This window comes from Heteronotia binoei, chromosome 5 (assembly GCF_032191835.1).
Source record: "Heteronotia binoei isolate CCM8104 ecotype False Entrance Well chromosome 5, APGP_CSIRO_Hbin_v1, whole genome shotgun sequence".
Lineage (NCBI taxonomy): Eukaryota > Metazoa > Chordata > Lepidosauria > Squamata > Gekkonidae > Heteronotia > Heteronotia binoei.
Window position 1 is genome coordinate 144,427,757 of NC_083227.1, and position 23,671 is coordinate 144,451,427.

Sequence of the window (23,671 nt, forward strand, 5' to 3'; positions counted from 1 at the left end):
GCTTCCAGTCAGTTTCCAGTGAAACTGATGAAAAGCCACAGCTCTGCTTTTCCCCAGTAAAACTGACCAGAAGCAAAGGGGGCTGGGGAAAGTGAAGCTGCCGCTTCTAATCAGTTTCACTGAAAAGTGACCAGAATGCAGGGGGCTGGGGAAAGCAGAGCTATTGCCTCTAGTCAGTTTCACCTCCCTCCAAGCTTCCTGGGGATGAAACAGACAAGAAGCTACAGTACAGCTTCCCTTTACCACCCCCCCCCCCGCCACAGCTTTACATACTCCTAGGAGAGCAGTTTATTGGGGTACCTGCTTTGGGGGGTTGTAGCTTGGCCCCCTGAAATCCAATTTGCACAAGGTAGAGGAAAGTCCACTGAAGAGTTTGTCATAAGTTTGGCATCTCTACTAGCCAACCCAGGAGCTGTTCTACCCATTCCTGAGCCCAATGATCCAACAAACCACAATTTGGATTGGGAATCTTTTAAAAGAATGAAACAAAATGAACCCCTGAATCGGGGGACCAAATGAACCATTAAACAAAACAAACCACCAATTTCACATTCCATGCCCATCCTTAGTTAATCGCCTTAAATTTAGTTTATTTTAATGGGACTCAAGAATAACTTGTTTTTAATGGATGATAAACCTGGTGTTTAGAGCAGTAAAGTTTTAACAGTGATTGCCCTGTAAATGACACAGTGTACAGTATTTCTGGACATATCTACATGACAGACTTCCTGGTTTAATAGCTATTCCTTCTCTTCAGGGAACCAGGCAACTTTTAGGTCTGGGATGGCACAAGGATGGAAAACACCACAAATTCTCAGCAACGTGGCAAAACAACAGTTTCCAGGATTCTTTGGGAGAAACCATGACAGTTGTACTGACATAATATAGGTCTCCAGGGAAACTAATTTTTCCTCAGTGAATTTCCATTATTCCAACCTTTTAATTATTGCCTTTTGTTCCGGTACCAAAACCTTCAGGAGCTTGAAACGGACCTCTCAACTAATTTTATACGCTAAAATCAGAACTAGAAGCAGGCTGTGATTTCTTTTTAATCAGCACCCAGCTGTTTCATTAAAAAATACCAGTTTTCATCTGTATACATTGGACACCAAAAAAAAAAAAGTTTCATATTTCACAGTTTTAATTCAGATGGTCCAATCAAATTTACTTGCTCATAGCTGACTGGCCATACACTTCAAATTCTGACAAACCAACATCAGAACTGACAGTCCGTTCATCATCAAAAGCCTCGTAAAAAAACCTGTAAACATTTACTATGGCCTTGAGGGGTGTTTTGGGGTGGAGGTAGAATTTTTTGTAGCCTGACAACTCAATGAGATTGTGTTTTTACTTCTGTGTCTGGAATGCAGAAACCAGTTTTCATTCTTAATAACAAACAAAGGTACCAAATGAGAGTCTTTCACAGACTTGCTGTATACACATGGGTTCCCAAACTAAATAAAGGAAAATGTGCAAATCAGTGAAATGTATGCTTACTCAGCAGAAAGTCAACCAAATTTCAGTTTGTTTATTGTTAAGTAAAAGTGTTCAAGCTGGGTTTCAGAGAGGTAGAGGAACTAGAGATCAAATTGCCAACACTCGCTGATTATGGAGAAAACACGGGAGTATCAGAAAAAGCCTATTTCTGCTTCATTGAGTAAGCTAAAGCCTTTGATTGTGTGGATCACAACAAACTGTAGCAAGTCTTTAAAGAGATGGGAGTACCAGCCCACCTCACATGTCTCCTGAGAAACCTATATAAGGGTTAAGAAGCAACTGTCAGAATGGGATATGGAACAAGTGATTGGTTTAGAATAGGAAAAGGGGTTCGACAAGGATGTATATTGTCACGCTGATTATTTAATTTATATGCAGGGTACATCATGTGGAATGATGGCCTGGATGAAGCACAAACCAGAATTAAGATTGCCGGGGAAAACATCAACAACCTCAGATATCCAGATGACGCCACTCTAATGGCAGAAAGTGAGGAGGACTTTAAAAACCTCTTGTTGAGGATGAAAGAGGAGAGCACAAAACTAGGCTTGAAACTCAACATCAAAAAAACTAAGATCATGGCATCTGCCCCCATCACACCTTGACAAATGAAAAGGGAAGACATGGAAGTAGTAACAGACTTCACATTTCTGGGATCCAAGATCACTGCAGATGGTCACTGTAGCCATGAAATTAAAAGATATTTGCTCCTTGGGAGGACAGCTATGGCAAACCTAGGCAGTATGATAAAAAGTAAAGACATCACCCTGCCAACAAAAGTCCGTATACTCAAAGTGATGGTATTCCCAGTAGCAATGTATGGCTGTGAGAGTTGGACCATAAGGAAGGCCGAGCACAGAAGAATAGATGCTTTTGAGCTGTGGTGCTTTTGGCGGGCCAGTCCTGCATCTGCTAGCTGGCCCCAATACTACCAAGCCCTTCCTGGTATACTGACCTGAAAGGGCTCTTTCACTTTACTGCCTCAGGGTATTCGCTGCCACCACTGTCCCTCTCTGGGCTCTGGTTAGGCAGGACAGCCTCCTAACCTCCCTCTGGACTCGCTAAGGACCCTTCTTGGGGCTTCCTAGGGATCCTTGGGGTTCCCCTGGAGAGTTGGCAACCAGGTGCTGTACCACTTCTCCCCACCCTAGGGATTCCCCAACCCACTCCTAGCGTTCCAAGTGGTTGGGGGAGATATGTGGTACAGAGGGACTTCACTTTAAACAAACAATATTTATTTAAAGTATACAACTATTTAAAGGCATTTTTAAAGAAGATGACATTGGATTTATATTCTGCCCTCCACTCAAGAGTCTCAGAGCGGCTCACAATCTCCTTTATCTTCCTCCCCCACAACAAACAACCTGTGAGGTGGGTGGGGCTGAGAGAGCGCTCCCAGAAGCTGCCCTTTCAAGGACAAGCTCTGTGATAACTGTGGCAGGTGCAAGTGGAGGAGTGGGGAATCAAACCCAGTTCTCCCAGATAAGAGTCCTTGGACTGCAAGATCAAATCAGTCAGTCCTAAGGGAAATCAACCCTGACTGTTCCTTGGAAGGTCAGATGCTGAAGCTGAAGCTGAAATACTTTGGCTACCAAATGAGAAGGGAACACTCACTGGAGAAGATCCTGATGCTGGGAAAGACAGAAGACAGAAGAAGAAGGGGACAGCAAAAGATGAGATGGCTGGAGAGCGTTACTGATGTAACTAACATGAATTTGAGCAAACTTCGTAGGATGGTGGAAGACAGGAGGGCCTGGCATGACTTTGTCTATGGGGTAGCAAAGAGTGGGACTCAACTGTGCAACTGAACAACAACAACTGTGTTCATGAGTTTCGGTTTAGATAATGTTTTAACTGTAAAAATAGTAAAGGTTGTGCTAATTGACACGATGTCAAACAAAATACTGAGTTGGACTGAAATACAGACACCCCTCTCAAGCAAGAAAGGGAGTCATCAGGTTTCTCCCTCTCCACTGCAATCTCCTGTACCACATCTCACACTATTCCTAAAGTCTCACAGCTCTCTGGAACAGCTTTTCCTTTCCATGGTGTTGCAGAGATGAAGATTGTGAATTTTCACACATTATGGAATACACAGACTTGTTCTGGTGTCCTCCACCCCGTGTCAGACATAACACATTCAGACTTGAGTTTAGCATTCTTCTCAATTCCTGTTGGTGTGGTGTTGGATCATCAGGACCACAGTGCATGTGAAGAAGTGACATTAAGTGCTTCCTATGACCAATGTTCCCTCTAAGCTGCAGCGTTTTGTGAGCAAAAATTCTACTTTGTGAGCTACTGGTATTAAATTTGTGAGCTACTAGCATTAAAGTTGTGAGCTACTGCATAAATTGGGGCCATTTTTCCTGAGCTGAGACAAAAATGTGTGAGCTGGAGGCTGAAATCTGTGAGATACCTCACACTAACTCAGCTTAGAGGGGACACTGCCTATGTCTTCCCCACCAGAAACTTTCTCTGAGGGCACTATGTCAGGAAGTCCACCTGTTCTCTGGGATACATGTAGGTTCCCCCAGAATATTCAACATCAGATTTGCAAAATAGCACTTCTGGAATTTTTCAAAGTAAATTTGTTTCAGCTCTAAAAAGCATACAGAAAATCAACTCAGATATTCATATGTTATTGATTTTATGCTGATTTGGGGTTGGTTAGGTATGGCGCACGTTTCTCCAAGCAATACCTGGGTGGCAGAGAAGTGACATTAAAATATTACTGTAATAATAGGGCAGCATTATAAAAGCTCCACAGATTCCCCATAAAAGTATAGGAAACGGCAACTGGCAGTTCTGTCCAAGATTTTCAGCCCATCTAGTAAATTGCCCAGTGTGCACATGTTCCCTGAACTTTCACTTTTGTGGTCTATGCTAGCTGATACACATACCAAGATGCTAATTTTATAACAGTATTGCCTGTTCTCAGTTTAAGGCATCCACCACTGTTGCTTTTCTCTGCACTTTTACCTCTAAAAATATTCATGGGAGGAAGACTTTATAGCATTCCCTCTGAACAATACTGTGAAAAATGTAACTCTCTTTCCACCAAGCTCCTGTCTCCTTTATAAGCAACTTTCCCTCAGGAATTTTATCTGTGGGAACTTCTGTTTTCTGTTGAACTCATTTTGTAGCATCCTCAGGGGCCCCTTCTGCCCTTGTTGACTAGAATTCCTTTGATTTTCATGTTGCTTGCTCTAATGCAAAAAGGTACTGTTAAAACAGGAACGCAATTTAGGTTGTTCAGTGAAGGACAAAACAATCACATCATTCGCCGCTGCAGGCAATTGATTTGGACCAATAAATGAGAAGCACTTGCAATCATATGGATCCTCAACTTAATTTGCCTCAATTTTTTCCTTGTTAAAAGTTCACCCATGCAAACTGTACAGGACAGGCTGCACTGAATCAGACATTTACATACATTTTGTGCTTAACTATATACAATTTATTTACAATATTTGCATTCACCAGCAAAGTGCTCCGCCAAGCAACCCTCTAGAGTAGAAGGGAAAACATTGCACAGCACAGCACTGCTTATATACAAATTACGTAGTATCTGCACCAATGGGTTACAAGTGCTGAGTCATTGTGCACTGGACACTCAACCTCTGCACTCATTCCCAAATGCCAGTCAGAACTGGTTTCACTTTGTTGAGACTTGCTAAACACTGATGTCATCTTGACACTGTCAGTTAGATCAGCATGATCTCAGTAGTCCTAGCCTAATGCCTTATTGAGCATTTTTATATGCTGACACATATTGGCTAATAACCATGTCCTTCTTCAAGCAATATTTCCCATTTTATTTACCTATGTTAGGAACATAGGTCACTTGACTAGCCAAATATATTTGAATATTCCATGAAGCCAAGAAATCTCCTTGTGTAGGTAGTGTCTTACCTTTTTAAATACATGGTTGGTGCCTTCAGATAGCGATAATTTGAGAATCTTTAATTGGTCTGTCATTTCTTCTTTAATGGGTCAATTGCCCTGTAGCCTAACTGACTTTCAATTCACTGACAGTACAAGCCTATGCATGTCTACCCAGGTGTAAGGCCCACTGTATTTAGTTGAGGATGCTTTCAAGTAAGTAGGCACTGATCTAAGCACTTCAGAGCTATTTTCAGTCCAGATGCAAGACATCACAAACACTGGATACCAACTGGCAATCCAGGCTTAAATTGATGACTCTGAGTGTAACTACTTCAGAGTGATCAAAGAAGCCATTAGGGCTCTCCAAATTTGTGCTTCACGTATCCAGTTGGATCCAAAGATTGTTTTCCACCAATGGAAGATGCTTTGGCCAGCACAGTCAAACTTTCCCACCTCACCCCTACCACTGTGGCCCATTGAGCTCCACAAAATAATGCACCTAAAGAGGAAGAGACTGTCAGGAATAGCATAAGGGCAAAGTAGGGATACACAGTGAGAAATCTGATTGGTGAAAACTGACAATCTCCATTCAGAAAACAACTTTTGTATTCAACCCAAGCTTCTTCCCCTGGTCTCTGCCCCCTCCTAGTTTTATCATATTTCAGTGATTTACCATAGTAACATAGTAATGCACTTCAGGCCCTTTGGTAACTCGGCTGTCTGGCTTCATTTATCTGAGTGGTATTGCTATCACCTTCCTATGGTATGTTCCCGCGCTTCTCTATTAAGGTCCATATTTCTTCCCATCATCTGAGAATTTGTCAGTAGCCCAGGAGTAGGGGGGGGGGGGGTGAGGCAGGTTTTAAGAGTGCCCAGCACAACAAATGGATTTTAAAGACACTGATGTCAGACCATATCTTGACATAAAGAGCATTGCATTACAAGGGTCAAATGTCATGTTTGCGTTCAATGGGGGTCCTGGATCTGAGAAAGTTTAAGAGGTAATTCTTAGATGATCAATGTGTTCACAGAATTTATTTATTTATTACAATTTATATCCCGCCCTCCCCACCGAAGCAGGCTCAGGGTGGCTTACATGGTCATGCATATGCATAAAGAACGGTAATGGGATTGTATGATTTGTTACCATGTACCTAATAATAATTAAATTATTATTATTACCATGGACCCATTTCCCTTGAACATGTATTCATCATTAGCAGCTTACCCTTAGTGTATGGAAGTCAATATACATATGGGTGTATATGGTAATTAGCTATGCACTTCAAAGTGTTTTCAACTTCATAGAAATAGGGGACACACTGCCTCCCCCCACTATTGATGATAGTAATTTAAACTAAAACTCTGGAAAGTGTTCATCCTTAAACAGTCTTGTTCATTTAGTGCCTTTTTACCCTACCCTAATCAAAGGAACAGCAATCTTTGCTCTCCGTTTTCCATTTTATCCTTACAATAATTGCATGAGGTAAGTTAGGCTCATAGTGACTGGGTCAGTCAGTCAGTCAGCATGCTTTGTGGCAGGAATTTCAGTGTGGGCTTTTCAAATCCTAGTCTAACACCCAGACCAATACAGCACATTGTCTTTTTAATGAAAATATTTCCCCTTCCCCCAAGACCTATCAGCATTCCTCAAATTTCTTATAACTTTTCCCTGTGTTCCCCTCACTGTTATTCTTATCTCTCATCTCCCCAAGCTTCACAAGGTAGACATATCTCTCAACATATCTCGTACAAGAGGAGAAACTGCGCCGCAAGTTGCTGGCATACGAGGACAAAGACATCACCCTCTCGAAGGCGCTCCAACAGGTGACTGCCTTCGAACAGATGCACAGCAGCCTGTCCGCACATCAAGCCACTGCTGCCTCACCTTCAGAGGGCTCCGATGAAGAAGAGGCACACCAGCTTTGCCGCCAGCCACGCAGCGGGCAGAAACCATTCACCTGACCGCGAGCCACGGAGAAGCCCTCCGGCACAAAGTGCACCAGATGTGGGGATCCACATAAGCACCGCAACTGCCCCTACTGCAATGCTGATTGCAGAAGCTGCGAAAAGGTGGGCCACATCGCCCAGGCTTGTAGGGCCAGAACAAACAGGAGGTGCCAGTCCACACACCACGACTAGACAGGTTGCACCCTGACCGGGCCCCAGACCTCCGCTGCTCTCCTGAGACCAGGGAAGCCACGAGGGGGTTCTTTCCAGGGGATCCAGTCTATGCAAAGAACTTTGCAAGCAGGCCAGAATGGATACCAGCTCAGGTGGTACGGGTCACCGGGTCCCACTCATACAAGGTATCCGCAGAAGGGGGGCAGCTCCTTCGCAGACACATAGACGAATTGCACCACTGCACCCCGCTGGAAGAACCAGCAGGACCCGGGGGAGGGGGGAATGGAGACAGCGCGATATTGCCACAAGAAGCAACCCGGCCAGCGCCAGCCTTGCCGGCTCCGTGGACGGAAGAGCCCTCTTCAACGGGGGAGATACCTCTGCTGGCTCAGGACAGTGCTCTGCCGATATCACCCCTCAGTGAGCAACCAGCGGCAACAGACCCCATGGCTGCAGCTCCTGCTCCCCAGATAGAACCTTGGTGATCGCACAGGGAGCAGTGGCCACCCACTTATTTGAAAGACTATGAACTTTTTCACACAGCCTATGTATTCCGGTATGGAAGCTGGTCAGTTACTGAACAGTTACAGGTTTCTGCTGGCATTTCAGACAGACCCGACCCAGTAACTGGCTGCTACCGGAATACTCTCACCTTTTCACACAGTCCCACGGCTGTCCCGGTAGTGAGGCATGCCTGAGTCATTACTAACAAAGAGCAGTTTCTTCCAGTTTTCAACCCCTCCTTCTGGGTTGAAATCAGTATGGAACGCTGTGTGAAATGTCCAGTATCTAATCCGGGAGCAGTTTTTGCGCCCTTTTTTGCCCGCCAGTGTGCTATCTCCGGTTTTGGGGGGTTTTTTTGGAACGTTGGGCTAAGATCGCTCACAACAGCACCACCATAGGGATGCCTGGGTTCCATTGAGATGCCAGAGATCGCCGCTGCTGAAACTTGGTAACAGGTGGCCCATTGGATACACAGTTCAGGTGGGAGATCAGGGCACCAGGCATTGGTCTGTCACCTGTTGCTATCACTTGCATGCCAACACGGGAGTCAGGGGAATGTGATTGGTTTGTAGGTTTCTCTGAGGCACATTTTTTTGGGGAGAGGCTGTTGCCACTTGGAGACGGGTTGCCCATAAGGCAGCAGGTTTCAGGAGGAGAACAGACCAACAGTGATAGGTGAGACAGATGTTGCTAACCTAGCCTGATGTGCACCCATCCATGCCCACAGGCTATTGGCTGGAAAGTGACTTGTGCCAAGCTGCAGCAGGTATAAATGTCAGGGGGGGAAGCCACAGATTTCTGTGGGTTGTAGTTGGTGATCGGATTATCTGGTTTAATAGGTTGGTGAGTGGTTTGTCAGGAATTGTAGGAGGATGAGTGGGTCAAGAGGTGTAGTTTGGAGTGAGCAGGAGATTCTGGATCTCCTAGCAGTATGAGGAGATGATGAAATCCAAAAAGTCTCAATACTGTTGTGATGGAAACCATGACTATTACAACAATAGAACTAATAAAACAATAGCCTTCCACACAAACCATCTGTCTCACCAATCACTGTTGTCTGTTCTCCCACTGAAACCTGCTGCCCTATGGGCAACCCCTCTCCAGGTGGCAACAGCCCCTCCCCCCAAAAAATGTGCCTCAGAGTCACCTACAAATCAATCTCATTCCCCTGACTCCTGGGTGGGCATGGAAGTGATAGCAACAGGTGACAGACCAATGCCTGGTGCCCTGATCTCTCACTTGAACTGTGTATCCAATGGGCCACCTGTTACCAAGTTTCAGCGGCAGCGATATCTGACATCTCAATGGAGCACAGGCATCCCTATGGTGGTGCTGTTGTGAGATGTCGCTATAGCGCTATAGTGATCTTAGTCCGACGTTCCCCCAAAAACACCCCGGAGATCGCGCGCTAGCAGGCGAAAACGGCTGGCGCTGGTGGAAGTGAGATAAAAGCGGAACAGTGTGAAATGGCTCAGTTCAATCACGGAACCCTATCGGGGAAAAAAACATGTCTGAAAACTCCCATCCCTGTCTTGGATTATTGCAAGGAGGCACAATACCGACTCCCTTCCGGTTTCCACTGGTACATGTGAAAAGGCCCTATGTATCTTGAAATTGGTGGGGAGGAGTGTTGTGTCTTGCATTTTGTCCCCAGAAAGTATAGCTGAGCGCACCTGTGGGCGGCAACCAGAAGGGATGAACACAGTTGTCTATGATAATTGGACTTGACCAGAAAGAAGGCTGTTCCAGGTAATGTATATAAGAGGGGACCCGGCTTCCTCATGTGATGTACTCACCAATAAAGTACGTTGTGCTCTAACCATCTACGAGTCCAGTACATTACACAAGGTCTCTCTGCTACCCATTTACATGTAAAAATACAGTTTCCTGAAAGAATTTCTTGAAAATCTTTTAGAAGTTAAATCCACACAGCCCACCAGGATGAAGACTTTCCTGCCAGTTGAAAGCCTTGGCCTGCAAAAATTGAGGGCTCTCAAGTAGCTGGTCAAAAGTGTGGCTGGTAGGCTTTTTTCAGCTTGTTGGGTCAGAAACTGTATATGATATATGGCTATATTATGCTTTACATAATGAACAGAGAAAATCTGTAATTTCATGTGGTAGTTCCTACTCAGATTTTATGTTATTCTTAATGTGACTTTTGTAGAATCCTGAAGCATTATATAGACAATTCTGTCTGACAACAGATTTGGGGAGGGACGGTGGCTCAGTGGTAGAGCATCTGCTTGGTAAGCAGAAGGTCCCAGGTTCAATCCCTGGCATCTCCAAAAAAGGGTCCAGGCAAATTGGTGTGAAGAATCTCAGCTTGAGACCCTGGAGAGCCGCTGCCAGTCTGAGAAGACAATACTGACTTTGATGGACCAAGGGTCTGATTCAGTATAAGGCAGCTTCATATGTTCATTCAATAATTGTAGTTGGACATGAAAAACAATCATGAATTTTTAAAGGGTTACATCATTTTTGTTCAGTTATCCAGTAACATTTCTAACATTTTCTATTGCAGCAAGTCCAATCTGCTTCAGTGGAATGAAGCATCATACACAAACACAAATTTTCTAGAAATTCATTAGTGAAAATGCAGAATGATCTGTTACTAAGCAAAGGACCACATTTTATTGAAACACAGCATTTATTCATGACTTATTTATATTATTTGTGAGTGATCTCATTGTCTATATAATTCCCTGCATTTGAGTAGTTATGCAGCAAGGATGGGCAGGTAGCAGAACTGAGGGAAAAAAACATGTGAAAAGCAAATTGTGCTGTAGTTACAAATAGACTGAAGGAATACAGTGAGGCAACCTGTTGAACACCAATGAACAGATCAATGAACTTTTAGACCTACTGTTGACAAATCAGATCCATGTTCATAATTGGTAAACAGAATATGAGCCAAATGGGTAGGTGGTTTGAGGATCCCTAGTCTGCAAATTACTATAAATTCTACATGTCTGGGCCTAGATTAGGCCTCTATTAGGCCTCACCTCCAGCAACCTCAGACTCAAAGACTGTCTGGTAGGCTTCCCAATCCCCAGGTCCCAGCGGGGGATCCCCTGGTTTTACAAGCTTCCCCCCTCCCCCAGCCAGCTGGCCAGCGGGGGAAGCTCCACCCCCACAGCCATTATGCACCTCCAGGAACGATTCCCATAGGGAATGATGGGGAATTGATCCGCGGGTGTCAGGGGCTCTGGGGGGGGCTGTTTTTTGAGGTAGAGGTGCCAAATTTTCTGTATAGCATCTAGTGCCTCTCCCCAAAATACCTCCCAAGTTTCAAAAGGGGGTCCAATTCTATGAGCCCCAAAAGAAGGTGCCTCTATCCTTCATTATTTTCTATGGAAGGAAGGCAGCGAAAAGGTGTGCTGTCCCTTTAAATGTGATGGCCAGAACTCCCTTGGAGTTCAATTATGCTTGTCACACCCTTGCTCCTGGCTCCGCCCCCAATGTCTCCTGGCTCCACCCCCAAAGTCCCCAGATATTTCTTGAATTGGACTTGGCAACCCTACTGTCTGGGGACCCAATTAGTTCTATCTGTTGAAGCAGTTATTAGCAGTTTTGAACATTTTAGCTGATTTTAATTTGTAGATTTAATGCTGTGATTTTAATGTTGTGATCCTATGATGGAACATGCCCTGAGCCTGCTTGAGGGAAGGGTGGGATATAAAGCCAATTAAACAAACAAACAAACAAATAAAAAGGGCTTTGAAATATAGGGTCCATATGGCTGGAACTGAATTTATAAATGGCTGTATTCTATTGGTCCTGAAGAGGATTCCACTTAATATGAAAACACATTAAATCTAGAGTCCTCAACATACTCATTAGGAAGTCTCACTGAACTCAGTCAGACTTACTTTTGAGTAAATATATTTAGAATTTGGCTACTGTCTATCTAGTTGTTTGAAATATGAAGTTAGAATTCAATCTTCTGCAGAGTTGCTCCAGTCTAAGGACACTCATTTCAGTGGAATAACTGCACAAGACTACACTGTTAGAAACCCAGAGTTCTTAAAAGTCTAGCTTATTTGAATGTATAATTATCTTTTCTCTTGAAATTATTAATTTTGAATTATTTCTTACCAAGGAAACCTTTCACAAAAGAAAGCTAATCCTTTCTCTTATATTAAACCTTGTGAATCCAAGAAAGACTACCAGACCCCTAGATGGTAGGCCTATATTTATTCTGCTGCATATTAAGCAGAGTAATTTCACACACACTATTGTGAGATCAAATGAAAAACAGGGCTGAAAATCTGAGAGGCAAAACTCTTTCCTTGTTAATCTATTCACTCATAACCCTCACAAAATGGAATAACCTTGTAGTCAGTTTATTATTCCCAGCTCCTCCTGGCATTTATTCAGGAGTCATCCTTAATGCTTTCTGCCTAAAAATGTGGGGCTTTATAGTTACACACTTAAGCAGAGAAATATACCATAAAATACAATTGACTATCTGAAAGGCAAATACAGAAACCATTTTTATTTTTTAAAAAATCAAGCAGGACAATTAGTATGAAAATAGATACGGATAAATAAAAAGCTCTTCTTCATTACAACGCTCTTTAAATGATCAGTTTTCAGCATATGTACAATGTGAAACAAGTCTAGGTTAATGACAAATGGCTGTTAATGTAAAAATATTGCAAATAATTTGTGGGATAAGAATTAAGAGTCTCAAATGGTTATTTATGTTTCTTTGACAAGTATCTATTTTTTTTCTAATTCACATTTTGAAGCAACAGATATGGGTAAAAAAGAACCTGATCAACATTCTAATAAGAGTTGATTGTTTTTAAATTACCAGCACTGGAGAGATGCATACCCACCGCCAGTAATGCAAAGGATTGAGGATTTTACGATCTTAGCAACACTTGGGCATATGACATACAGATAATAATTGCACGTGGACTTGTATTTAGATGCTTATCTGAAGACTTTCCACCGTTGTTATACTTTATGTGTTTTAATTCTTCCTGTTTGGGGTAATTAACAATTAAGGACTTTCTTAATTTAAAATTAAAGAGTTGAATTTAGTGTTTCAGATGTTCAAGGCGTCCAAGCATTTTTACAGTTCCACACTGCAATATCCCACAAAGTGAGGGGGCGGGGCCTGCTTTAGCATTAACTACTGTAACCTGCAAAGAAAGACGTAGCTGACAAGCCTTCCCAATACATTTGCCAATGTTTAGCTGAAAGAGAACTCACTGGAGCACTGGAGCAACAAAAGCAGACCTGTAGTTGTACCACTAAGAATTTAAAGTGGCAGATCTGACTCAGAAATTGTGCTCTGGCATTACTGGGCAGCCTCCCTTACCCAGCCTCTATGTTCTCTGCCAACAACTTCCAAGTGAAGCAAGAGTGTTGATGAATTAGCCAAGCTGAAGGCTTGGGTTTCTTTCTTAAGCATCTGAATTTCCATTTTCAGGGCAAAGTTTGATATTTACATTTAAAAAAAAATCTTTTCATCTCATTTATGGCGTAACTAAAAACGCACAAAGATAAAGCAATGTCAAAAAAGTGACCAAAAACTTAGCCAAAATATTATGCCCCCCCAATAAAAAAAACACCCAACAACTGAAGCCATTAAAAACTCAGGACAATAACACGGTCTTTTACCTGATGTCCAAAAGGCATAAAATTAGAACTCAGAGGCAGCCAATGAAGTTGATGAGTAGTAGGTACAAGGCAGATAAAAGGAAATTCTTCTTTAGTGAAAAATTAAACTATGGGACTCACTGCCAGTGGAGATAGTGATGGCTACAACACAGATGACTATAAAAGGTTAGATAGATTCATGGAAGATAGATCCATCAATGGCTACTAGCCATGATGAACAAAATTGAGAATCCAATACCACCTCAGAGACCAACAAAATTTTCTAGAGTATAAATTTTTGTGAGTCAAAGTTCACTTCATCAGATGATGGAGTTGAGTTTTTGACTCATGAAAGCCTATACCCTAGAAAATTCTGTTGGTCTCTATGATGCTATAGAACTAAGATTTTTTTGCTACCAGTACAGATCACATGGCTATCCACCTGAAACTATAGCCATGGTGAGTAAAAAGAATCTCCACATCCAGAGGTGGTGAGCCTCTGAAACTCAATGCAAGAAGACAATATTAGGGAGAGGCCTTGGCCTCTGTGCCGTTTGTTGGCTCCCCATGGCAACTGTTTGGCCACTGTGTGGAACAGGATGCCAAAGTAGATGAACCACTTGTCTGATCCAACAGGGCTTTTCTTAAATTCTTAGTGTCAGTGCTCATCACACTGAAATGGGGAGTTACAAAGAAGTTGTAAACCCTGAAAAGGCTATGTCCTTGATAGCCACTTACCTCATTTATAAAAATAGAAGCATCCAGAAACAGGCCTGTGAAGAAGCCAAGCAGTTCCGCAGGGAACAGATTGGACTTCAAATACCATGGTCTCAGAATCATTTAGGACTTTATGGTCCACATCAACACTTTTACCAATTTCGCACACAGCTTACCACACGGTCACGTTCCTGTTCTCTGCGCAGCATCTGTCCGATTTCCCACTATCTGCACCGGAGTTACAGGAAGTGTCGCGGCTTTTGTGTAGCAAACGTAAACCACTAAAACCCAGTTTATGTTTGCTACGCAAAAGCCGCGAGACTTCCTGTAACTCCGGCGCAGATAGTGGGAAATCCGATGGACGCCGCGCAGAGAACAGGAACGTGACCACAGGGTAAGCTGTGTGTGAAATTGATCTTTGTGTTGTCTTCTGGGTGTCACACAGCATAGACAAGTCCTTTGGCTAGCTTGGGATCTAGTAGATGAAATTCTATTGGTGGCAATCTGCTCCAGTCAGATCATCAGAGATTGCTGAAACTTGGAAAACAATATCGTGTTCACATAATGCAGATGGACTACTATCAGCAGTGCTAATTATTGGCAATCATAGTGCATAGTGCCAGTCTAAAATCTGAGCCAGGTTCAAATCCTCTATCTGCCACTCAAGTTTGCTGGATAACCCTGTACCAATCACACTCTCTCAGAGTAGCCTATCTCACAGGGATATTGTGATGGTAAAAAGGAAAAAGGGGAGAATTTTGTAAGCCATTTTCTATCCCCACTGGGGAGAAAAGTAGGGTGCAAATGAAGTAAACAGAAAAATATGCAATTTTTGGTACAGTATCAAAATATATTCAGATACTGTTAGCAACTTCTAAGAGGGCACAATCAGGGCTTTTTTTTTTGTAGCATATTAGGCCACACACCCCTGATGTAGCCAATCCTTCTAGAGCTTACAGTAGGCCCTGTACTAAGAGTCCTGTAAGCTCTTGGAGGATTGGCTACATCAGGGATGTGTGGCCTAATATGCAAAGGAGTTCCTGCTACAAAAAAAAGCCCTGGGCACAATTATAATATGAAGGGGCTACAATAGCGGAAGACCACATACTTTACACGCACCAGGTCCAACGTCCAGTTCCAGATGTTTCCAATTGAAACCAGTCAGGTAGGAGGTGTTGGAAAAGAATTTTCTCTGCCTGATACCATGCAGAGCCTCTGCCCTTGTGAGGAGTCCGTGCTAAGATAGATGAACCAATGGTTGAACACAGGATAATGCAACTTTATACATTCATTTTGAATGCTTCTTGGGTCCTGTTATAAAAGCAATGGCTAGAGACAAAATTCTTATGAGTTCACTGGGTTCTTTTTTTGTTCTCACATATTTTCTGGCACACAGTCACTACCTTGGTTTCCTCTTTCCAAAACATCTACCTCACTCTCAGTCTGCAATTTTGATTACTATTTCAACGATTTTATCACTTACTTCATACATGGAAGCATGGGAAGAAATACTTGTAAGGCACCTATGAAGGCATGTCGGCCTGCTTAGCAGGGTTCAATAGGACCTCACACTCATGTGTGTAAACATGCATTTTTCCCCCCTCTTCCTGTGTTAGCAAGAAAGGGGAAAGAAGAAAGGAGGAGGCAGCCAACAGGGCAGTTGGCACCCTTTTCACTCCCATTAGCCAGCTGTCAAATAGCTGTTCAAATGACTGGTTAGGCTGGCTTATTGCTAAAGGAAATGAATTAAAAATGACCTGACACAACTGCTGTGCCTGGTAAATCTAAATTTAATCCAAGCTGCTCTAGCAATCTCAGTCATAAAACTGCAGGTGACAAGGTTGAAAAGGACATGATTTTATTATTTATGACAAAACAGCATCCTTCCTGCTACTCCTGAACATTTTTTTTATTTAGCCAAGACTTAAACATTTCTAAGATATTCATACTGGGTGTTTACTTAAGCATCATCCAACAAACTGTGGCATGTTTACAGTACCTATCCAATGCAGAGAACATGCCAGTTCAGTGAGATATTAACTATTCCTTCCAACGCTTGTACTTACGGTATCAACAAAATTGATCCCAATACAGCAGAATTTTTTTTACAAATGCAGATATTTATTATTAGCAGTGTGATACACTCATCAGATCCATCTATACAAAATGTTATAGTAAAGTTTAAGACTTTGGCCAGATCTGCTTTACTTTCAAAGAAGGATATTCAGGAAAGACAGAAGGTTTTCTGTAACCAAATAACTGATAAACCTTTTGAAAGAGCAGCAGAACTATAAAAGAGGAGGAAGAGGAATGGCCATGATCTTCTGATCACAAAAGTCAGTAAACATAGGAATTACTCTGAGGGATGTTTATTTTGAGTGTCCTTTAAAACCTACCTGTTAAACTTACCACCGCTGAATAAAAAAAACAACACAAGGCTACCATCTAAAAACTATCACTATTGGAATTCATCATCCATTAAGAGCCCTGTCCTAAGCAGGGCCACACATTTCTAAGCCCGTTAACTTCAGTGGACTTAAATGAGTGAAACTCAAGCAAGGTTGGAATGGCGTTAGCATTTTTAGACTTATGGCGTCAAGCCTCTGCAGACTTCGAAAACTGGCAATGTTTTAGTTATGCACATTTTAGAGGGATATATTGCCACACCTGAGAGACAAGTATAATCGTTGTGGAATCTGATGCACAGTTTTGGCAAAAAAACTCAACAAATCCAGCATTTTGAGTAAAGAAAATAATGTACACATGGCAGCTTGTCGTGATAAAAAGTCACAGGGCATAATCAATAAAATGTCTCTCTTGCCCAGCAGTTCCTCTGGGCTGACTGCATCTCCACAGAAGCACAAGTTTGAGGGTTAGTTCTTCATTTCTTATTTCCTCTGAATGCATAGTTTAAAACTCAAGGGCAAATGTATGCCATGATCACTCCTAGGCATAGATTTTTGAAGAACCCCATTTCATTATATTTCTTGAATAGCGTGTAGGCCATTATCTTTTTGCTCCCTGCTCATTCCTTCATTAAAATGATAACCCAAAGAGTGTCAAGAAACTTCTTCAAGAATAAGGACATATTGACATGGTTCAAGCTTTGTGATATCACCTCCTGAGGGACACAAAAAAAAGCATTATCACACCAAAGAGCATTTATAAGAGACGAATCAATAACTCTTTTTCTAACATTTCTTGTAGTCTATGAACATTGTCCTCCATGAACAACACTTGAAGAAATTACTTTTCTACAGCCTCTTTTTTGAAACCACATCAGCAAACAAAACTGATTAAGACTGAGTCTATCTAACCCAATATTATGTATGTCTTTGGCTGGCAGCAACTCTGCAAACCTTGGGCAGGAAAAGGTGTTCCCCCAACACCAACTAATTAAGATCAATTATCTAAAGATGCCAGAACACCACTGCATGGACTTCATGGGCTCTGCCACTGAATTCGAGCCCCCTCTGTGTCTCTTATTACATTAGTATAACCCAAGAAACAATATATATATATATACATACTTTTTGCTCATTACAAAAACGGACTCCCAAACTGTTCTTGGAGAAGCAACTCCATGATTGTAATGCCCTGCATAAAGAATACACACAAATAATTTTGTTCATTGTCTAAATATTTCACCGACGCTGAAATACCCACCAATGTCCTTCACGTTCAGAAATATAATACCCATATTTAGAGACTATCCAAACAGTCTGAAACTAGTCAAACCATTAAAAAGAAAGTTTAGTTCTGATTACAATGCAATTAATTCATAGCACTAATGACAGATTAATTATATAGCTATCATAAAAACATCTCTAAGTCTCAATTTAAAAAGGAAAAGGAAGGAATGAGAGTGTGTCAAGTTGTCTTAGCATCACTGCATTCTAGATTAGAATTAAATATGGGCATCAATAGGAAACCACATTTTGCCATATGTATACTTCCAATTCTTCTGCCCTTTTAGCCATGGACATCCAGAGACTAAGACTGGAGAACTATAAAACACAAGAAAGAAGAATAGTCATCATGACCTTCTGATCAAAAAGTAAGTAAATGTGTGAGTTAATCTGATGGCTATGTACTTTGGGTGTACTTTAAAATCTATCTGTTAAAACTTGCCACCACTGAAAAAACCCCAGACCAAGGTTACCATCTAAAAAGCACTGCTATTGAACTTTTTTACTTATTAACAGCACCATCCTAAGCAGGGTCACACTCTTTAGAAGGGTGGAACTCTGCTTAGGATGGCATTGCATAAAAATTTTTAGGTGTCATTTAACCAATTATTAAGTAGTCAGGATTTTTTTCAATTTTGCATTTAGTCCATCATTATCATCAGGGCTTTTTTAAGCCAAACTAAAGAAGCAAAAAACACAGAAAAAAAAAAAAAAACCAGATTCACTGAACCAATAGTGGCTGACTCTCATTCATAGAAATGGAGAACAGTCTATTGCCTTTTCACCATTTCTATGAATGGGAGTCAGCCACTATTGGTCCTGTGAATCTGTTGGGGGGTTTTTTGTTTCTGTGGTTTTTGCTTTCTTAGTTTTGGCTGTAGCCAAGCTGGTTATTTTTAAAACTCAGCGTCATTATAATGAAAGTGGGAGCTCCGCCTGGTTTTAAAGATAATAAACTCTATCCGTCAAATGAAAGTGATAATTAGAATGTGAACGGTTAGCACCGTCAGGCTGAAAGGTTTAAAAATCACATGCAGTCTATTTTGTTGGAGTTTTTTTTCATTTTTTGTTGTGGAAACTGTTTCTCTTTAAACGCATGTTTCTCTTGGTTATTTAATGAGTGACACAGATTGTGGACGGCGAGACCTGGCAGCAACTGATGAGAGCATGCGTAGACCCATGTTGAAAAAATTGAGCTGAGGGTGAATTTGCATCAACAATTCTGTATTAAGGGAGATTAGATTTGGATATATATTTATGTTATGTTATTAATAACAGCTCCATGTAACGTCGGGAGAAGGAGGCTGATGAAGTGATCGAAACTGTGAGGAGTCCTTCCATAAGCGGTTCCTTCCTTACTCTCTCCGCATCGTTAGGAGTCAGGCACTGAGGAAAAAAGCGTTCACCCACAACTGAGTCTACTCAAAGGAAGCCAATTTGCAGGGCTACTGAAAGACTGTGTGGGGAAATTCATATGTTGAAAGTTCAGTGTTACTTAGTTTTGTTTTGTTTAAGTTTCATTTAAGCTTGCACTAAAACGTATTTATAGTTTCCGTGTAAATTCCATTGCTTATAGTGGTTTTTCTGTTATTTCCATTGATTACACTGGTTCCAGTTGTTTTGATCATCTTTGTTTAGGCTCATGGCTGTTCGGTTAGTAAGAGAGGGAGACCCATTCTGGTGATCTTTCTTCCTATACTGTGACTCCAAAAATACTAAAAGTATCTAAGCGAAGATATGGGTTCATTTGTATACCCATGCCCAAGTCAGTGATTAACACAAACTACTTTAGAAAGACAGAAGTGCTTCTCTGATGACAAGTTTAATGTAAGTTCCCTAAGAAAGCGTCTTTGTCAGTAATATGTCTACCCAGTCACCTGCTTTTCTGACCCTTTTGAACTCTACAGCTAGCCCCAGGGGGGAAAAATGGTCAGGTCTAAAAATTTCCAGATATTTCACACACTCATTAATGCTTCAGTCTGAATTAGTTACAGTAGCAATAGTAAAAAAGGGTACTTTGTTTTGAGTTCACATCTAAATATGCATCTCTGTTACCAAATGGCATATATGGACAGCTGGACAAGAGAAGGAAATGCAGGAAAGTGAAGGAAGGGAAGGGGAAATTTCCAAGATTACAAATGGCGTACACTTATGATTGGCCTCCAAAGTCATAACGACACAAATACTTTACACTTCAAGAGAACCTATTACTTCAAATCAGGGGCCCCAAGGGGCACCATGGTGCCTGCCACCACCCCTCCTGGTGCCCACCAAGTGTATCTAGAAAGTGTTCGGGGCCAGTTGGGGCTTTTGATTTGGCCATCCAATTGGAGATCCAATTGACTGTGCAAATTAAAAGGTGTCCTGATAAACAGAACTTCTGCCTGAAATGCCTTGACATTTTATGGTTGGATTCGCCTCCTTTGACAGCCATTCTGTTCTTGCATGCAGCTGTCTGTGTCTGAATTCCAAAGGTGACTGCAGGCTCAAAAAGCTTGGGGACACTTATCTTCCTATCACGAGATAAGAAAAGCCATGACATAGAAGGGAGTTAGAAAAAGATGTCACCAAAACTACAGAGTCTGCCCAGTTCAGCCCAGTATTTTGAAGGGAAGGTTCCTGGAAGAAAGTTACTAGAACTCCTTGGATCTACTCTTCGATGGGGAATTAGCAAGAGATAGCCCACAGGTAGAGCTATTTTTGGAGCAGGTTCTCTCACTAATAATGAAGGTGTTATCAGAAAGAAGACTCCAGATTTAAATAGTTTAAAACATTTGCTAGAAAAAATATGTTGAGAATACAATCATATGTGAAAGCAATCAAAATACACACACTCAAGAGATTAGAAAAATTAGGGGTGAGGAATAGAGATGTTCAGGAATTATTATAGAGGCGATATCTATCCAGATGTGCCGACATCCATTTAGAGAACATAGAGATATGCACGACCAGCATGACACGTCAAAGTGGCCCAATTACATAGAGTAATCAGGGTACAAACTGTATATGGCGCCCACAGTATGAACACTGGGGCCATGTTTGCTCTCATGCTTTATACTGTTTGCAGGAGCAGTCCCTCCCCCTGGAATATGATCAAATTAATGATCATTGATGGCCATTCCTGAGGACCCTGAATAGATTCCCAGTTTGAGACAAAAGGTGAGAATGGGTTCCTGATGGGTGTCAGGAAGAGCCATAATGGTATAATGTTTGAGATTAATTTTACCTCAGCACTTTGAGGAGGAGGCAGGAAGGAAAGGAGGTTTGTGCAAGGGATTTGCACATTGGTATAGAACAACACAATAGATATCAGGGAGGGGGGTTGAGAAGCAAAAGGAGATTAGGCAGATGTTGTCAGACACCTTTAGAAATGGAGATACTTACCTGGTATAACTCATTGATGCAGACATTCCATTGCAGGATTGGGGTGGGGGTGGAGCAGGAAACTGGAATCAGCCTTGAGGATGCTGTTTTGCAACCTTAGACAGAAACCCTTTTAGAGAGTCTTGGCTGGCTTTTGGCCCAAGCAAAGACTTATTATCTCACTTGGCCTGTTTTTACAGGATCTCTGGTTCAGGTCAGAGTAAGGGAACCCCATCAGCCAAGTCAGACAGAGCCTTTTGGCTACAAAACTATAGTTGTCTGTCAAAAATATTCTATGTTTCTAAAGAAGCCATAATTATACTCCCCACCAAGATTTCCAACCAAGCTGAACATGCATCTAGTAATTTAAATGGGGCTGGTAGATTCAATGATTTTACTTCTGGCACATATTAGTCTTTTTTGAGGCAGAAGAATTTAGACATTCCATCTTCTTCAGATTTTCTGTTTAGTTAGACCAGCTTCTGCTTACCAGTTAGGTTTATATTCTGCTGTCATCTACCCTTCCTGTAGTTTCCAGATGACCATGTCATAAATTATGGTTGCCTGGAAACAGGATGTAAAGAAGTCAATCCCTCACAGAGCAAACCTGAATAACTTGTGAGCCTCCAAGTTCAATACAACTCACTGGCCAGCAAAATTCTGGATAATTTTCCTCCTTTATCTTCTTTCGTATTAGTAGTCACAGGAGATAAGAAAACCAGCATTCTTGTCAGCCCACTACTGGATTGCCATAGTTGTCAGGTCATATTCATTGGGAGGGATAGGCCACAAGTACCTTAAAGGTTTTTTCTTGCCAACAGATCCTGTTTGGATGCCAAGCTTCAATTTCCTCCATTCTTTGTCTCTGTATTGCTGCTTTCAGTTGTGACAAGTTCCAGTCTTATGCATATGCTCACAACTATACACAGTCTCTTCAACAAAGTAAAACCAGAGCTGTCACATTTATTACCCTTGTAGCTGCTGATGGATTTTGTGGGGATGTATTTACAGAACGTGGATTTTATTGAGACACTGAACTAAGTCAGATGCAGCTCTGACAAATGTGTTGATATGAAGCCTAGTGTGCCAACAAGAACCCAGTAGTTTGGCTGTGGTATTGAGTGCTGCTCAATCAGTAGCCATCACCTATCTAAGCAAGTGCTGAATGGCAGCCATGAATAAAAGCCTGGCATTTATAGGATTTTCCTGAAAATGGACCCTTACTTAAGACTATGGGAAACCACATGTATACAGCACACCACAGCAACTCTGCATCACTTTGCAATAACTTAAGTAATCAAACCAGAACATCATTCACTCATTTCTTATGAAGAATTTTTTAAAGGCAGCAAGGATTTCAAAAGTACTGCTTTCTGAATTGTGTCAAACATTCTCCCTCCTTTTAAGGACAAAAACACCAGCAAATGTTTACCTTCTCTATCTCTTCTGCATCGCCACAGGAAGAGAGCGCAGGCTAACACATCCCATCCATCTAAATTAAGTTTGCCACCATTTACTAAGTAGAGCACTAATTGACACAAGTGAAAACTGTGAGGTTTGCCTTGGGAATTTAAAAGTGTTATTTATTGAATCAATTATGCTCACAGTGTGACAGTTGTCCCCCCCCCCCTTTACTCCTCCTCATAGCACAGCTGCCTTAGGAAGACTGTCTTTGATAGAGAGGCAGAGGGAATTCATAAAGTGAATCAAGAAATATCAAAGGGCAGTTACAAGTCATTATGACTACTCTTTTCAGTGGGAAATGACTAAATCAAAGTCTGATCAATACAGTCCTTTCAACTAAAGTTCATATAGTTAAATCTTGGACGAGGAGATCAAGTCTCAATATTTACATTGTTTACAGTGAGAGAACACACTTGAAATGCAGAACAAACTCTACCTAACCATTAATTTGTCCACCTTTTCACATGCAACTTAGAAGCTATTCTAATGGACAAATGGAACGTGTTTACTTTAATGATACTGCTCATACTGCCAATTCGGCTCTGAACAGTGTCACACTAAGACAAACGATAAAATAAATTTATTAAGAGATGTAGCTATGTAATATGAAGATTTAAGTTTTTAATCTTAATTGTCTGAGAAAATAACTTGGCAACTGCCAAGGTAATATTAAAATCCACCCCTGCTAAAAGAAACCTCAGATTATCCAATTCACACCTGAAGTCCTTGATATAAGGTTTTATCCAAGTATCTCTTGCTACATTAAAGAGGTTGTAATCAAATAAACAGTGTCGAAGAAATGGAATGTATTGTTTTCT

The 23,671-nt window shown here is 41.6% G+C and overlaps 1 protein-coding gene across 2 annotated transcripts in view; it reads right to left on the reverse strand.

Moving 5' to 3' along the window:
- Positions 1–16,178: 16,178 nt before the first annotated feature.
- PRELID2 (PRELI domain containing 2) overlaps positions 16,179–23,671 on the reverse strand; it is a 62,210-nt gene continuing 54,717 nt past the window's right edge. Inside the window, exons 5-6 of one of the 2 annotated variants that reach the window (XM_060240543.1) lie at positions 17,868–17,934; positions 16,179–17,458 (exon numbers count right to left, since the gene is read on the reverse strand). In XM_060240543.1, the coding sequence (XP_060096526.1) occupies positions 17,363–17,458; positions 17,868–17,934 (163 nt within the window). In that variant the 3' untranslated portion in view covers positions 16,179–17,362. The remainder of the gene's footprint in view (positions 17,459–17,867; positions 17,935–23,671) is intronic. The other variant, XM_060240542.1, reaches the window with a different exon arrangement.